Raw genomic sequence first — 18836 nt, 5'->3', positions numbered from 1 at the left:
ACAAAATGGAGAAAGGGACATCACACTTCAGTGTGCCATGGGTTTTCAGGGGAAGCACCTGGGTTAGGTCTAAAATAAAGGGCAGAAATTTGACAAGTGGAAGGGAAATGTGTGCCTCCTGGGCAGCAAACATCAGGCCAGTAGACCGGGCAACCTAGTACTGCTATGGCAGTCTTGTTAAGTGTGGTAAGTTAGTGTGAAAAACGTGCCATACAATAGACGCCCGTGAACCGCCACACGAAGAACCTAACAAATACGAAGCTTCTTAAAAGATTTTGTCCAAGAGGACGGCAACGGATTGAAAGCTACCTCTACGTACTCAAAAAGTAGACTCTTTTAACCAAGGAAGGACCCGGGTTGAGTCGTGATTTTTTCAGAGCTATGTCTGTCTATCCTGGTCCCAAAACTTACTATAGGTTCTAAAAGTCAAAGTGACCCGAGTCCCTCATTAACAATTGCGGCCAACACCCTGGTGAAAGCGGAAGCGCACAGAATAGCAGAAAATGGCCCAATACGGTTAGTTCGATATAGTGAAACGATGTGAAAAAACAAAGTGAATGCAAAGGTATCAAAAAGGCATCGATTTTATTAAGTCCTTTTCTGACATCTGTCTGTCCCATCTCAATCCCGAGATCCCGGGTCCACAGGAGCCCGACCCTGCGGTCCTGGGGCTTCGTCTCTTCCGGGCGCCGCCCCGCCCCCACTCACGTGGGACTCCGGCCGCTCCACTGTCTCGCCGCCGGCAGTCGCCAGAACCTGCTCAACTTTTATTAAGCACCTGCTGTGTGCAAAGCTCCGAAGTCTGTGTTGGGCTCCAGAAACGTCAGTAGCCCCTGGGCCTGCCCGCTGAAAGGACCACGGTCCCTCCTACATCCCAGGCCTGCCGTCCTCCCGCTCCTACTCATTCCTTCCCGTGGTCCGAGGACCCACTCAGTCTGCGCAGCCGGCGGGCCACCGGGCCAAGGCCTCGCCCCTGGCGCAGACCCACAGGGAGGGTCACGCCACTAGTACCCTAGCACCCAGTGAGGGTCCCGCACCCACCAGATACTGGGCTCGGAACGGAGAACACTCCACCAGCGTTTCCCAGCCACGAGGGTCGCAAACCCCAGCAACTGCTCCCTCCCCACTTCCACCCCCCGACACCCGTGCACGAGGTCGGCCTGGCCCACACTCACGGCGTGCAGCGGTCGCTGTACTCATTAGCTATGGTCTCGATGCCGCCGGCGCGTGCCACGGCAACGTAGCAGCTCTGGAAGCCCAGGTCAATGCCCACCACCGACATGGCGCCAGCGACAGCTCGGGCTCGAACCCGGGTCCGGCCGGCGAGACAGAAACACGGACCCCGGCGGGGCTGGCGCGCTCGCGAAAGGGGGCCGCGTGGGCCGGGGAACCGGCTAGTGGGGGACGGGCGGGTGCCCACGCGAGCACCTAGGACCTCGCAAATGGGGCCGCAGCGGAGCGCGCTGCTCAGGCCGGCTCCGGCTCAGCGGCCGCAGAGAGAACGCCGGTAGCGGGGGCGGAGAAGATCTCGAAAGATCTCGTTGCGACGAGAGTAAAGCTGCAGAGCGGTAACTGCGAAGGAAAGGAATGTTCTCGCGAGATCTGAGTCCAGGCGCTTTTCCTTTTGAGGCCCCGCCTCCAATTACGTCCCAGCGAACGTCATGTCCAGGCTCGGGAAGCTGGGCAGGGACAGCGCGGTGGAAAGATGGCTGGGAGGCGGGGCTGGCCAGTTGAGCCTGCGCACAGAATCCGCCGCAGCGGCTTCCCCCCGCAGCCGAGAGCAGTGGAGCACCTCCCCTTCCAAAAGCAAGGAGAGCTGGCTGGAGGCAAAATACTGAGGAAGCGCCGTTGGTCGGCTTCCGCTGTTTTTCTTTATCTCCAAAGAAACTTCCGGTGGGGCAATCTCGGGCGCCCGACCTTGCGTGGGCCCCCAGCGTGGGCGCGCGAGCGACTCCTCCAAGTCCAGGAGGCCCTCTCCGGCCCTCTCCCGGGAGGAGGTTGGCCCGTGCAGTAGCGGGCCGCCGTTGGAGGCCGCCCCGAGCGGGGCCTTCCGTGGAGCTGTGTCCTAGCCGGAGGCGGCGCCCTCTCCGGCCGAGGGAAGGAACCCACTCGCGGTCCCACCGCCCTGTGTTTTTTTCACTTTGCCTTGGCGCTCTGTTCTCTAAACCACTCGTGTCTTTCGATCAGACTGAGGGCCTTACAGGATTTCAGCGTTTTAATCCCCAGTGTATTCCAAGCACGTGTCCCGAGCTGGACGCAAGGGACACAGATGACACCAGGCTCGTTAAGACCAGCCAGCGAGTGGCAGGCTTTCCTGGAGCTGATGCATCTCGATGGGAGGGCCTGTCACTGGCGCGGGTACCTGGGACGGCAGGGGCTCACTGGGAGGCACGAGGTGTCCCAGGAGCTGAGAGGAAGCCGGTCCATGTAATAAGCGTGGCTGATAGATTGCTTAGTGAGATTTCGGCAGAAGGGGAAGCTGAGGAACCCACAACGCGCCAGGAATTTGCTGTGATTTCTTGTTCTGCATATTTACTTTGTGATTCTATGTTTTAAGGGCCTCGTAACTTTTTTTAACAAAAAGTTCAAAAAAAAAAAAAACAGTTGACCTTGACCTTCTCCTGTTTTTCTCCTACCTAGGGAGATACTGGTAACACCAAGGACAGTGTTTGCCTTAATTATGACAGTCCTGTCTCCAGCTGCCTGCGCTGGGTTGTTAAGCACGGGGCAAACAGGCCAGGCTGCCCTGGTCTGAAGTGCCTAATCCTCCTAAAAGATCATCACGTCTGGGCTGCAGGCTGTGTCTCTGCCTTCCTTCTTGTGGGAGGTTTCCCCAGCCTTCAGCTAAACTGGCAAAAAGCTCACCCATATATCCTTATGTTCCAATTTCATATCTACTTGCCTTATTTGCCTTGGCACTGCTTTCAGTTTAAACTACCATCAACCCTATCAATCTTTTTAAGGATTTGTCCTTCTCAAAATAAAACATAACTAACATCAGTCACAGAGAGTACTCATCCTGCTATAAATAGTTCCCTGGATCATCAAACTTATAGCTCAAGAGGCTATTCTGGGATATTTAAATAAGTGAAGTCAGAAAAAGTTATTTAAGAATTCTGAAGCATCTTCATGACAAGTTTCCAAGAATCACAATTGTGAAGCAATGACGTTGCCAGAATGATGTTGCAAGCGCCGTGGTTGTAGCACAAGTTCTTTTCATTTGGCAGAGTGTCTTGAGTATTTGAGAAGAAGGAAATGGTCAAATGCTTTTCTCTGGTACAATGATTAATTTAGTTCCAAGCAATCAGGAAGGTGTGTGTGTGTGTCTGTGTGTCTGTATCCGTGTATGCTTGTTTGTTTGTTTTTGTTTGTTTGTTTGTTTTTAAAATACAGTATTCATAGGCTGCCCGCCATGAGACAAAAGGTTCTCAGTCAGTTGGGAATTCATAATCATCCCTGCCAAGTGTCCTATGGAATCTTGTCCTACACCCTGGTGTAGCTTCTGTAATTCTTTGCTTTAGGATGAAGCTACAAACTCAGATAATGGTGTTTTCTGACCTCCCTGATATGACAGTGAGGGGACCAGTGCCCATAGTCAAACCAGCACTCCTTTCTTATACTCTGAAACTCTAATAGCTCAATGATAATGGTAGTTACCTGGTCTCTAGCTCCTACGCTGTGTGCGAGACATTGTGCTGAGTGATTTGGATATCATAATTCATGTAATCTTCATAGCAAACCCATTAGGTAGGTGTTATTTTCCAGTTTCATAGGTGAGAAAACTGAGACCTGATGAGATTAAGGAAACTGTTCAAGTTCACATGGCTTTTAAAACACTGACTTCAGCATGGGTCTCCTACAACTACACCACTGCTTTCTTTAAATTCATGTTCCTTGTAGAGACTCATTAAAGTAAATATGGGAAACACAAAAGAGGAAAGGAAATAATTCAATTAGAGTCACACACTATTGACATATTGGAATACTTTCCTTCCTTTCAGTGTTTGCATTATATATGACAGTTGAATTTGGTTGTGCCTTTTTTAACATTAGGTTAAACCATCCTTTCCCAAACTGTGTTCCCCAGGACAGTGTGCCACGAGATATTAATAGGTTAATATTACCATTTTAAAGGCTCTGAGAAGTCCTGTAGAAAACCTGTTTAACTTTGTTTAATCACAAATACAAGTATAAATATAAGAAATTCTGATTAAGGAGTAGTAGAACACAATTTAGACTCCTGCTTTTTCCCCTCAAGCATTTTTCTAATCGTAATGCTCTTCTGATATAAAAACTACCATTATAGTTCACTTCTAACTCCAAATTGCCTAAATCCTAGGGTCCTTCCTCTATCAAAGTATAGACTTATGTGGTAGCACTATGATCTCATTCACAGGTCCTCCAAAGCCCTGCTTTTTGCTCTTATTCCAGCTGATGACGCTGATACATATGGCCTGCAGTATTATTATCAGTCCCAGCCCTTTCGTTCTTTATAATCTTAAAATGCTGGATGAACTTCGCACAGATTTTTCCAAGCCGCATAAGCTGATATGATCATGAATATTTAACACCTTCATCTAAGTCCCTTGATCACCAAAAATTTTCCTGGCCTGACTCACAACGTCCTTATCCATTAGCCCCACCCTCTCTTCAAAGAGCCCCAGACTCAGCCTTCTACCTCTAGCAGCGGATATTCAAACTCTACTCCCAAAGTCCTGACTGTTGCTCTGGTCTGTTGAGAGCAGAAACATGACTCTGACCTGCTCAGCCCAGCTCTTTCTGGCTTGTCCTATTCCAGAGTGTACAGGGGACCCACACCCCCACTGCCACCCCCAGGGAGCTATCCTGCCAGAGTAGCAGTTGCCATTTCGTTTCTACAAATTACAAAGCTTTCTTTACCATCTTTTGTTTTAACTATCAAATTCATCAGAACTCGGTGTATCCTGTGCTAGTTTCCCTTCCGCTGAAAACAGCTCCTTTATCTCAGGACAGAATGCACTTTGCTTCATGCTCTAAGACCCAAAAAACAATGATTTTAAAAGGCCCTGTGGCTTCTGATAATAATTCACTTTTCCTGTTTAAAGAGGAATTTGGAGCATGAATAGTTCTAATTTGATGAAGAATCAGTGTTACTATGAAACAGTGTTACCATGAACAAGTACATGTGGCATTCTGCCCATCCATTGCTTCATCAACAAAGGGGGACCATTTATTTTCTTGTTGACATGTAGTTAATGTTCAAATGCAATATGAGTTAAAAATCTAAATATATCACAGGCCGTTACAGTTTGACACTTGAATGCCAGCCATGCAAGCCCTAACTCAGAGGAGAGTGACTAACATGTTTTCCTGGCAGTAGCACAGGAATCCTTCCCTATGGCAAAAGGCAACAGCAGCAGGCTGAAACAAGAGAAGTGATGTGAGCTCACCGAAAGCGTCACAGTTTCTCTTCCAGGCAAGACAAAGGCAAGCCTGAAAAAGGTGACCAAAAGAAGCTTTCACTAGGAAGATATTTTGAAACAAAAAGAATGATAAAAAAAAAACAATTTACGTATTCTTGAAATGCTTTGAAAGAATGAGTGCAGTCTTCCTTTGGTATCCAAGGGGGATTAGTTCCAGGACCCCCGCAGATACCTAAATCCATAGATAAGTCCCTCATATAAAACGGCTTAATATTTGCATATAACCTACAGCACATTCTCCAGTATACTTTAAATCATCCCTAGATTACTTATAATACCTAATACAATGTAAATGCTATGTAAATAATTGTTATACTGTATTATTTAGGGAATAATGACAAGAAAAAAGGCTGTATATGTTCAGTACAGAGTCAACCGTCATAGGCCTAACTACATAGTACACGTCAGCAACATGTAACATTTTTTTTTAACTTTTATTTATTTTAAGTGTGTTTTTCCAGGACACATCAGCTCCAAGTCAAGTAGTTGTTTGAATACATTTTTTTAAAAATATGTTTGATCTGGGTTGGTTGAATCCATGGATGCAGAGCCCGTGGATACAGAGGGTCAAATGTACTTACTCCGCAGAGAGTAGAAATGTGAATAAATCATTTTTCAATACTGGGTTACTGGCCCTTTAGAATACTATTTAGTCTAGTAAATATGGATATATTTTGTGCCATTTCCACTAAAGACAAGTTTATTTTTGAAAAAAGAAGTGACCCTAAAGTTTCCAGCTGAATATCCTTACTGGGTTCAACAGCCAGGACAAGTGAGCAGGGCTTGGGATATCTTTTTTTATTCCAATAGTATTAGCACGTATTGTGAGTAGTCAGGAAGAAGCAGCACATTCATCTTTGGTATGTCCATCTTACCCCTAAGTGAGATGGGATCCAAAGGCCCATGAAGGCCTCACCTGCACTAAAAGATCTCTTCCTGGGCCAGCCTGGTGACTCAGGTGGTTGGAGTGCCATGCTCCTAACACCGAGGTCGCTTGTTCGATTCCCACGTGGGCCAGTGAGCTGCACCCTCTACAGCGAAGACAGAGCTGCTGTGAGCGGCTGACCAACAACTGGCGACCAACTGCCTCAGCCGGGGGGAGCTCAAGGCTCATAATACCAGCATGGGCCAGGGAGCTGTGTCCTACACAACTAGACTGAGAAACAATGGCTTGAACCGGAGTTGGGGGTTGGGGAAGGCAGAAGAAAGGGGAAAAAGAAAAAAGGAAAAAAAAAGTTCTCTTCCAGTCCTTCAGAATGCCAGTGGAGTGCCAAAATGCCTCCCTTGGGGCTTCTCTCTAATGCTCTTTTTTAGGGCTTCTTCTCTACATGTAAAGTCCCCTTCCAAAGTTGGGAGAACACAGTGACAATCTGGCATCTGTGCCAGATTGAACAGAAAGTATAATAACCACATGATTCAGTGGAAGTTCATGAATGAGCTTCCCCCTCCCCCCTCTCCACCCCACTCAGCATGTTCTTTCAGGTTCCTTAGTGAGTGTCTTCCTTTAGGATTTTCAATGGAATTTCCTAAAGCTTGCAACACAGTTTCATTGCAACATTTGAGAGTTGCTGCTCACATTTGTGAAGCAAGGCTGGCCAACTTCTCACTCCTCTGTGAGGAGTAGCTATCATGAATAAAGTCGTGGTTGCTAGTCGCAGAGCCATCCTATCAGACCTGCAAGAGGGATTACGGAGTAATGAAGCCATAATAATTACAACTGTGATACTGGTGCCAGAAAAGACAAAGACAAACAGAAATAAAAGTCCAGAAACAAACCCAAGCATGAGAATTTAGTATATGATACATGGCTTTTCAGACTAGTAGGAGAAGTGTGATGTTGGGACATTAACTAACCATTTAGGAAGAAAACTTTGGATCCCTACCTCAAACCATATGCAAGAATATATTCCTAATAAGTCAATATTTAAAGGTTTACAAATTAAATTTCAAAATAAAACCATTTAATTACCAGAAAATAAAGTTGAACATATACATATTCATATGTATTTATATAAACAAAGTGAACTTTTGTAAGCATAACACCAAAAACAAAAGGAGTAAAAGCAAAGATAGAAAAATGAATGCAAAAAGGACCATAAAGTAAATGAAAGACAATAAATACAAAGTTAAGAAAAATGACCCAAAATGTAGAGATAAGGCAAAAAAATTACTGCCTGCTCTTTTAATATCATAATAAAACATTGTCTTACAAGCCCACCTAAGGGACTTATATTTCTTAGAAAAATGTAGCTTTGCTTGACTTGCCATTTTATATTGATTAAGGGCCCAGACTCTGTGCAATTAGATGTTAATTTATAGTAGACTGATAAGTTGCAAATGGTTTTTGTATTGAAGGGATGCAAATGATTTCCATCTGGTAGAAAAGATATTCCCAAAGGTTATACTTTTATTGCTCTATAGAACAATAACAAGTTTTATATTTGATTTAGCAATCTAATTTCAGCAGTCTCATCCACTTCAGTCTCTTGAGTTCTCCATTGAATTAGCTTTACTATGCTGCTAGTCCCCTCATTAATGAGTTAAATAAATCATTTACATGTCCTCATTATACATATTTGTATGTTTTTATCTTTTTAAAAATTATACTTTGTCCTGAAAAAGTTAAGCATAGAATTACCATGTAATCCAGCAATTCCACACCTAGGTAGTATATACCTAAAGGAATTGAAAACAAGGATTCAAATGGATACTTGTACACAAATGTTCATAGCAGCATTATTCCTAATAGCCAAAATGGGGAAACAAGCCAAGTGTCAACAGATGAATGGACAAATAAAATGTGATATATACATACAATGCAATATTGCTTAGCCATAAAAAAGGGATAAGATTATGATACATGGTACAATATGAATAAACCTTGAAAACATTATGCTAAGTGCAATAAGTCAGACACAAAAGGATAACTATTGTATGATTCCACATATATGAGATATCCAGAATAAGCAAATTCATAGAACATAGAATAAAGGTTAACATGAACTGTGGAAAGGGGTGAATCCAGAGTTATTTTTTAATGGGTACAAAGTTTCTCTTTGGGATGCTGAAAAAGTTCTAGACATGGAAAATGGTGATGTTTGGACAACATTGTGAATATACTTAATGCCATTCAATTATACACTTAAAATGGTTAAAATGATAAATTTTATGTTGTTTATTTTATCACAATAAAAAGTTTATTTGACAACTTGGGAAGAAATATTTTTAATATATGTGGCATCAAAGAGGTAATATTCTTGATATACGCTTAGTTGTCAAAAGTCAATCAGAAAAAAAATGGACCAAAGGTTGGAAAACAAAGTTCACTAAAGAATAAATACAGGGCCTGCCGGGTGGCTTAGGTGGCTCAGGTAGTTGGAGCCCCGTGCTTCCAAACCTCAAGGTCGCCTGTTCCATTCCCACATGGGCCAGTGAGCTGCTCCCTCTACAGCTCAGATTGTGAACAACAGCTCTCCCTGGAGCTGGGCAGCGGTGAGCAGCCGGAGGTGGCCGTGAGCTGCCGCGGGGTAGCCATGGCTACCATGTGCTGCCGTGAGCAGCCAGTGACCAGCATGAGTGGCCGGCAGCCATTGTGAGCAGCCAGCAGCCGGTGAGAGCTGCCATGAGCTGCTGTGAGCGGCCGATGGACGACTGGCAACCAACTGCCTCAGCCAGGGGGAGCGCAAGGCTCATAATACCAGCATGGGCCAGGGAGCTGGGTCCTACACAACTAGACGGAGTGGTGGGGGGAGTCAGAAGAAGGGGAGAGAAAAAAAGGAATAAATACAAATAGCAAACATACCATATTCAACCTCACACGGAATTGTCTTAAATGCTAATTAAAACAATAATGAAATTCCATTTTTCATACCATATTGGGGGGGAAGTAAACAAATTGTAATACTCGGTACTGACTAAGGTGTAAGGGACATTATGATCTGGTTCAGTCTTTCTAGAAAGCATTTTAGGAAAAGGGTACATAGGCTGTGACAGTAATTCTACTTCAAAGAATATATCCTTAAAAAACAATGGGCAAGAATGCTTCCCATGTGTATACGGGAAAGGGAGTATAGAAGACGGTTTCCGGCTCTGCAGCCCTTCAACCTGGCTTTCAACACCACCAGTCCCAACCAGGCCTTGTCTGAGTGACTTTGAGCAAGTGGCTTAATAGTCTATAAGCTTCAGTTTCCTCACCTGAAAAACGGGGGAAATAATAGGACCTACCTCATGGATCAATGCGACCATTAAATCAAATAGTTAATAGAAAATGTACGTAGGCTGATATGCAGTAGTAACTCAAGAAATGTTAGAGATTTTTCCCATTTGTCCCAGAATTGGTGATTGGAACCCATAGGTGAGAACAAAAAAGTGCTAACTAACTCACACCCTTCAGAAAATTGCCAGTAATTGCAGCCAGCCGACTGCCCCAAGAAAGTAGGGAGAAACAGCCGAGGATTTCCAGCCTCCTCCCCACTCCAGCTACCCTCTAGTCTCTGTAGAAATGGAGAGGAGTGAAAGTAAGATGGTAATTTGCTTTGTGGGGAGTGCAGAATTACTTCATGGTGAGAAGAGATTTCCTCCTCCATATAGGAGACAGGTGGGAGGAATACAAGTGAAAAGGTAGGCTCTTGAAAAACTGGAGAGAGCTGCGTGCAAGGAGGAGAGACCTGCATTCTGTGTTTTAGTTGGCCATCTGCTGAGGCAGTGTGCTTGCCAATTTCCCCCTTTGACAAAGGAGGAACAGATGTGAACAAAGGAGAAGAGAAGTGAAGTGAGTTGGCTATAAGAAAAGACTGAGAGAGGAAAGCAGTCTGATGTGACATGGGAATATATATTTCCCCTGGGTCCACTGTACATTACAATAGGTGGCTGAACTTGGACTCTCTCACCAGACCCTACCCGAGAAGGCTGCTGGCTAGGAGAGGGGACCCTGCAACAAGAGGCAGGAGTTGAGAAGAAATGGTCAGGCTGGAGCTGGGATCTCCCTCATTAGGGAATTGTGGAGTGAGAGACCCAGAGGGGTCCTCTGAAGACACTTACACTGGACACCTGTCACACCTGTCACACAGGGGGCATTAACATAGAGACCCATCAGCATAGACTAGAGAAATAAGGACGACCAACAAAGAGAGCATTACAGACACACTCAGGCAAGTATGAAACCTCTTGAGATGAGGTTTTTATTACCTACAGCCAGAAGTATCTTAATATGCTTCTTTCTCTGTAAACCAGATTTCTTTCTCTGTAGACTGGCTGTCCCTTAGCCAAGAATGAACATGCTTCAAGCCCAGCCCTACATGGGGATAAAAACTGAAGACCTTTAGTGCCAATATAAAAATCCTATATAAGAGACCCTAATGGGTCCAGCAGAGCTGGGAATACAGGGCCGCTAACACCCAGTTTCTGAGTACTGTCATCATGAGCTAGAAAGACACCCCAAAAGATGTCTCCTGGTGTTGATGTAGTGACAGGAAATGTTATGCCCCAGATGCTAAAGAGCTGAGGAATTCAGATAGCTGTGGGTAGACTTTGAAATAAACATTATGTATGAGGATACACGGGGGTGGCGGGCATTTACTATACCTCACTTTCCGGAGAGTTTCACAAGCTGATGTGTAAGGACTTGGAGTTTTGGAAGGAGCAGAGGGGTCTTGATCTGAGAGGAAGGGAAGTTACTGATTTCCAGAGAGAGAGAAAGAGTTGTCATGTCGTCTGCAATGTGACCGCCTTCCACTGTGGCCCATAAATCTTCAATAAAATCATGGGATGCTTGGTGTGATGAGATTTCCACTGGGCACCTGCAAGAGAAATGCAGCTTCATATCTAGGTATGGTCTGGAGCAGGAACAGAGACAGAGAAGCCTATGAGGAATTCAACTACTAAAAGTGTAGAATTGTCTTTGAATTACCCCAGACCCTGGTATTGGAGCCAGGTTTACCCAATTCTCTAAGTGCACTGAAGCCCCTAGGCCTTAGGTGATATCTGGATTACAATATTAATGGCAAAAAACAAAAGACAAAAAACAAAAAAGGAAACCACAAAGATTTCACCAAAAGCAGCCTGATTAAATAACATGTGATTAAATTAAATCTCACTAACTACAAGTTGGAATCCTGATCCCTCACAGGATGGGGTTTGTGGACTCTGTTTCCTTATCTGCAGCTGTGCCAGTGAAATGGAAAGGTGAGGAATTTCAAATTTTTTTTTGTTAATTGACGTATAATTGACATACAATATTCTATTGGTTTCAGGTGTAAGGAATTTCAAAACTCTTAAGTGTTCCATAGACTCTAAGACCTCCAATCCATATTTGCTTCTTTGGGCACCAGCTGGTCCAAGGAATCAAATTTCCCTGGAATCTGATTACAATGGGCGATTCTCACCATATTGATTCATATACCTGAGGCCTTAAAGCTCTTAGGTGGTGGGAGCAGGGATTTCTGTGACCACCAGCGCACGTTAAGCCAAAGATGACCTTGAGATAGAATGGGAAAGTGGCAAGTACCTTGAAAACAAATTGCCAAAAGAAGAATGAATAATTTTCAATATTGCTAAGACATCTTCACATTTGCTGTTTCAATTTTATAGCGTTAAGATTGGAAAGCAGGAAAGGCAATTTTTCTGAGGAAACATGGGATTTCATGTGAGACTCCTTGGACTGTTTAAAGGTCTAGAAAAGGATGCATGGTAATTTACTATGGTAGTATCATTATTACCATGCCATGATTTAATTTTGAACAAAGGTTTGTGTCTTCTGCTTTAAGGAAAAGTTCTCAAATTTATTTCCATTGGAATTAAATTGTGACAGTTTGCCCACTGTGGAACTATTTTCTTTAACTGCCCTGTACCCCGTCTCTTCATTATCTTCATCATCACTTTGACAATAGAAGTGGGCATAATCCAGGCTGAATTATTCACACTACCTCCGCCCCACTGGACCACAAAGACTGAAACACAGATAAGCAGATAAGCATGCGACCACGCACGGGAGGCTCTTCTCAGAGATGTGTTTCTTGCAGCTGGTGGAGAAATTTATTTCTTCTTTGTCTTAACAATGTTGAACTTTACCTAAGCCCTGTGTTCTTGGAAAACGGAGATGGTTAAGAAATTCTCCCCAGCTTTTCACGTTCTAGCTTATTACAAAGAATGACTTCGTCATGTGACTTAGATAAGACTCATAGATGACCCCTTTGTTGACCTATGGCAAAGCCAGACACAGACTCTCCAAATTCCATGCAGTGTCTCATAAATGATTATCTGAACCGTCTGTCCCCCTGAAACTAGCCAGACACAAACATTTCCTGTTCAGCTGACTGACTGAGAACTCCCTGATTACAAAAAACAATTCCAATGATAAAATCACCCCACCTAGAAGCTGTCTACTTCTCCCTATAATGAAAGTCTCCAGATAAAACTACCTGCTGAGAAACTGTGGTCTGTGGATCGGAGGAGCTCTCCCTGTTGCAATAGTTTAAATAAAATCAGCTTGCTTATTTGTTTGGTTTTTGTCTTTGACAGGATGTGGATTGTACGAGTGTGTTCCTAAGGTTCCATTGGCCACATTCCCAGCCATGGAGGTAAGTCTGAGGGAATGAGGCTACTACTCTGAGGGAAAGCAGAGACTAGAATACTCGTCTTGGCAAAAGGGATCACATCCGTGTTTCTGGGCCAAGGTGCCTAGAGCTGTCCTGTTCTGGCATCTACCAGTATCCACCCCTTAAATCCCTGTTTTTACAAGAGTTACTTTGATTTTGGTGTCTGTCACTTGCAACCTGAGTAGCCCTGACTAATAAATCCACCACATTTTTTTGTGTGTATTTTTCCTTTCTTATTTATTTATTTATTTATTTATTTAAAAATACACCATATTTAAAACTCAATTTGCAAGTGCAGCAAGTATCTTCATGTAAAAATGCTGCGGATTAAAATGCCTTTTCAGGATTTATCAGTGATAAAAAGCCCTTCACAGGGATGTTGTTGACTAGACTTACTGTGGTGATCATTTTGCAATATATACTGTTAACAAACAAAGTTCAACCAAGTAAATTTGAAGATCTGATATTGTCTGTGATATTTTAAAATGTGTTGTAATTAGTTAATATTCAGTTGTATGTATAGGAAATATCTACATTTCCCAAAAGAGAATCTCAAAAATCTCTGTCTGTAGATAGTAGGAGGTAATATACATTATTTTTTCTTAAGCTCTATTTTCATAATGAGACAGGATAGCTAGCATGTGGTTAGGTAAACAGGGAAGTCCCTGGTAGAATAAACAAAGGCAGCCATATCTTGGAACTCCACATTCAGAAATGACTCATTCACTCCAGGGCGACAATGTAATAATAGCACTCTGAGGATAAATGGGTTATTTCATAAATCCCTTCAGGCTGGACAAACAGAGCAAATCTGATAGACAAAATCCATCAGAAGGCGCCAACTTCCTTCCCCAAGCATGCAAGAAAAAGTATAAAAATAACAGCCTTTTGCCTTAGCTAGCGGGCATCCCAGTTTCGGGTACCTCCTCTTGTAAAAGAGCTGTACTTTTGCTTTTATAAAAATCTTTGCTCCTCTCTCTCCTTCCGAGTTTGCGTTCTCATTCTTTGGGTACGTGAGACCAAGATCTCTGGGCACAAGACACCAGAATCCTCTATCAATAATGAAAGTTTTTCCATAATGAAAATGGATTACTTGTGGGTGGGTGGTTGGCTCAGTGGTTGGAGCAGTAGTGCTCATAACACCAAGGTTTTGCGGTTTGGTTCCCACATGGGCCAGTGAGAAACTACAGCTTGAGCTTGGAGCTGAGCCATGGTGGGCAGCTGGTTGTCTCAGCTGGTTTGAGAGCAGTGCTCATAACACCAAGGCAGCCAGTTCGAGTCCCACATGGGCCAGTGAGATGTGACCTCCACAACTAGATTGAAAACAACTACTTGACTTGGAACTGAGCAGGGCTCCTCCCCCCCTCCCCCACCCTGCCACCCACAACTAGATTGAAAAACAAAAACGACTTGACATGGAACTGACTGAGGCTGGGAAAATACATACTGTTTCCCAATTAAAAAAAAAACAGATAGAAAAAAAAGAAGGAAGGAAGGAGGGAGGGAAGGAGGGAGGGAGGGAGGGAGGGAGGGAGGAAGGAAGGAAGAAAGAAGAAAGAAGAAAGAAAGAAAGAAAAATGGATTACTTGTGTTTAAAAGAAAGAAAATGTGGCGGGTAGGGAGGGTCAAGACTATTAAGGTCAAACTGGAATAAAGTCATTTTAGTCTCAGGACCCACATCTCAGGGAAGATGCAGTGGAGGGCGTGGGCAGACAGAGAAGTTTGATGAATGCAGATTTGTCTGGAAGAAATATTACAGCCTGAGTCCAAATTTCACATGAACTTTAATAAAACAATCATATATTGAATTGACTTGGCAATTAAAATGTTTGGATCTAGAGCACAGAAGTTTACCATCCTCACAAGAAAAGGGAGAGAAGAAGAGAGCTGAAATGGAGGTTTTCATTTCAGCTGGTTTCCTTTGCATTCACTGTAACGGCATTTCTAAAAGTTTGGCTGCTTGTATGCCTTTGCAAAACGCTGTGTTACCTTTCCCACTGTACCTAGGTGTGACAAATTTATATGGAAAGATCTTGTAGAACGGTCCTATTATGGGACATAATGTACATCTTTTATTTTTACTTCTCCCCATTCATTCCTTAAGGTATTCTTCTAATATTCCTCATTCTGGTGGGCTGTTAATTGTGGGATCCCAAGTTCCTTGTAGGCGTCATTAGCCCCTTAAAAAAGGTGTCAATTTCCCTGTGACTAGTCCCTAAGAAGCCAAGCGAACTCTTACCAGGGGACTTTGGTGTTGAGGTGAGGCACATGGTTACAGCATGGATTCACCCTGATCACTGCTGGCAGTAGCCCAAAGGGGTAGCACACAGGATCTCAGGACTAACATATGCACTATTCTGGTTCAAGACCTCCTGAAGGCTGGTGTGCAATTCCTCCTTCTGGGCTATGAGCTAGCCCATAAACTCTGTATTTATTTAGCCAAAGTTGTATTTTCTGTTTCTTGCAATTGAATCCTAAATGATAAAAAGGAAGTGGTTCTATATTATCTCAAAATAAACAAAACTGGCTGGAGGGGAGGGAGAGGTGTGTAATGGAAAAAGCTCAGGGATGTGGGCCTTGAATAAAATATTTAACAAAGACATCTGAGAGACTTGTAGTAAGGGCTTTAGTGCACTTAGAGAACTAGGTAAACTTGGCTCCCATATCCAGGGTCTGAGTCTCAGTCCCTTCATTTATAAAAGGGGGATAAACCGTACCTTCAAGAATTCTTTGGGGGCAAAAACCAGAAACCCAACTTGAACCATCTTAATCACAAAAGGGATTTACTGAAGGGAAGCTATGATAACCCAAAGAATCCAAGGAGAAAATATCAGGTCTAGGTAGGTTTTTTTTTTTTTTCTTTCTCTGCCTCTCATCTCTGCTTCACTCAGCAGGTCAACTTCCTTCTCTCCTACTGCAGATAAGTTGAAGTGACCAGAGAGGAAACCAGCAAACCCTGGATTCACAGCTTTGTATGTCACCGCAAAGTATTGCATCAAGGCCCACGGACTCTGAGGAACCCAAGCAGGTGTGTCTGAAGATAAGAGGATGTGACACAGCTTTTGAGTATGTAGTTTTCAAGCCCTCTTGGAAAATGGCAATAAATAACCAAGGAAGGCAGCTCTCATCCGGTTCCAGAGAGCTTCAGGCATCACACTCACCCTCACGCCCGGAGATGGGTGTAAGAGCCATCTTCTTTTCCTAAAACCAGAGCTTTATACCCACAGGTGCCTAAATGCCCTTCCCCCAGTCCCCTCTTTACAAAACAAATGGTCTCCCTGCTCTGAACTTCTCCCTTAATGAGCCAAGTCAGTCAAATTTTCTTATCCTACTGGAAGAAAAATAACTATCTTTTTCTTATATGCAAAGGCATATGAAGGGAGAACCCACATTTGATTTTGCACCAAGATTAAAAAAAAGTGGGGTTTTTTTTGGTTTCGTTTTGGTTTGGGAGTTTTTTGACAATAGCTGCCAATCTTCAGAGAAAAGACTGATTCTGAATTCTAAGAAAAATGGAAGGATCATTTCTCTTTCCTCTGCTGGTCCTGGTGGAACAAGTTTTCATTAAGCTCAGTCTCACAGTGTCTTGTAAAAATACATTTACCAACTTCTGGTGCAGGATCAGCTACATAATGTATAGAGCCAGGTGCAAAATTAAAATTCGGGACTTCCTATTCAAAAGTTTTTAAGAATTTCAACACGGCAGTAGCAGAGAATCAAGCCAAGTGTGGGACTTTTCTAAGGAGAGGCCCTGTGTGCTGCGTAATTTGCGTGCCCACAAAGCAGGCCCTGTTCTGTGCTCAGCTCTAACCACAAGTGCTCATAAACAGGTCAGGGTCAGGGCAGGAAACAACCATCCTGACGAAAAGCAACCCAGTCCAGAGAGATGCAGCTCTCCCTTCGTATATGCTTTTTATATCCATCCTTCCCCGAGTTCTTTGAGACATGATATGTACATACTGGAAGACGCTTGAGGGAGGTTTTCCTAGAATAAAGGAATAGTCTGCTTAAAGACCAATAAAGTGTTCACTCTTGCCAGATAGAAGTTACTTGCTGCTTTCCCAAGGGTTTTTATTTTTTTTTGAGCTTCTACCCATTAAGGTTTATAAAACCTAGCATCTGAATTTTAGCCTGTGCCTCTGGACAAAGCTGAGGGTCCGTCAAGCCCATGAGCCTCAGTGGGAAACAGCTACAGTGGTTTGGTCTTGCCACTAATAAACTGAGTTATTATTGTATTGTGTGTGTGACTCCTATGTTGAACTCTCTAGAAGTTTTTGATTAATTCTTGTAGGCTTTCCAGGTGTGCAAACAAATCATCACAAATAATCTCATTTGCTTCCTCCTTTTGATTTGTTATATTTCATGTCTTGCCTTTTCACCTTTGCTATAATGCAATTTCTTTTAAAATTGGTTGACTAATAAATCTTAATGTTGTTGCTTTTTTTTTTTAAATAGGCCCTCGTCCTTTTTTTTTTTTTTTTTTTGAGAGCCCACTGGCCCATGTGGGAATCGAACCGGCAGCCTTCGGAGTTAGGAGCATGGAGCTCCAACCGCCTGCGCCACCGGGCCGGCCCCAAATCATCACAAATAATCTCATTTGCTTCCTCCTTTTGATTTGTTATATTTCATGTCTTGCCTTTTCACCTTTGCTATAATGCAATTTCTTTTAAAATTGGTTGACTAATAAATCTTAATGTTGTTGCTTTTTTTTTTAAATAGGCCCTCGTCCTTTTTTTTTTTTTTTTTTTTTTTTTTTAAGTTGGATGCAGCTCACAATGGCCCACGAGGGAATCGAACTGGCAACCTTTGTGTTATTAGCACCACGCTCTAAACAACTAAGTTAACCGGCCACCCCCAAATGTCAATATTGTTTTGTAGAAAACTTGAGAATAAAGCTCATCCAGGAAAGTAAATGCCTAGGAGCAACAAAAACATTGAGGGAAAAAGGACTAATTAGAAGGGACTTGCCTTATCAGATATCAAAATGTCCTATAAAACAATGGAAATTCAAACAATGACACAAATACTCACACAAATAGAACTTTGGAAAAAAATATAATATCCAAACAAACTAAATTTGTGCATATTTAGTATATGAGAAAGTAGCATTTCAAATCAATAAAAAAGTGATAGATTATTTAGTTAACGGTGCTTCAAATACTAAAGATTAGGGTTAAGAATATAATCATAGTTGTAGTTAAGAATTACAATGAAATACAAGAAAATATTTTAATAATCTTAGGATATAGAAGGCCATTCTAAACATTAGCCAAATCTAGGAACCCATGAAGAAAAAGATTGTTAAAAATGTCCACATAACAATTTAATGCCTATGTATAGGGTAAATGATCACAAAATGAAAAGAGAACAAATAGGAAAAATGTTTGTAAAAATGTAAAACAAAGGGTTTGTACGTAAAATATTGTTTCTATAAGTCAACATTAAAAAGATAAAAATCCAATAGAAAAATAGCAGAGAATTTGCTATTTTTGTGAATTATCTTTCATGAAAAGATAATTCATGCAAGACAGGTCTTCAATGATCATATGAAAGGTACTTGACCTTATCACTAATACATCATATTGGCTTATTAGATAGGCAAAAGTTAAAGTTTGACTGTTCTCAGGTCAGGTGAGCAAGCAGTTTTGGGTACAGCCTATTTATAGGGCCTTAGGTAAAATCTATCAAAATTAAAAGTGCACATATCCTTTGACCCAGCAATTCTACTTCTAGGAAGTCATCTTACAGAAACACGGGTGAGTGCTTAAACATCTGTTCA

At 42.8% G+C, this 18836-nt stretch overlaps 1 protein-coding gene across 1 annotated transcript in view; it reads right to left on the bottom strand.

Moving 5' to 3' along the window:
* HSPA4 (heat shock protein family A (Hsp70) member 4) overlaps positions 1 to 2286 on the bottom strand; it is a 39266-nt gene extending 36980 nt beyond the window's left edge. The window contains exon 1 of the mRNA XM_081034943.1: positions 1176 to 2286. Coding sequence (XP_080891069.1) covers positions 1176 to 1282 — 107 coding nt within the window. The 5' untranslated portion in view covers positions 1283 to 2286. The remainder of the gene's footprint in view (positions 1 to 1175) is intronic.
* Between the last annotated feature and the right edge of the window lie 16550 nt (positions 2287 to 18836).

The sequence above is a fragment of the Rhinolophus hipposideros genome, assembly GCF_964194185.1.
Source record: "Rhinolophus hipposideros genome assembly, chromosome: 23".
NCBI lineage: Eukaryota > Metazoa > Chordata > Mammalia > Chiroptera > Rhinolophidae > Rhinolophus > Rhinolophus hipposideros.
This window is presented reverse-complemented; position numbering and strand designations above follow the sequence as displayed.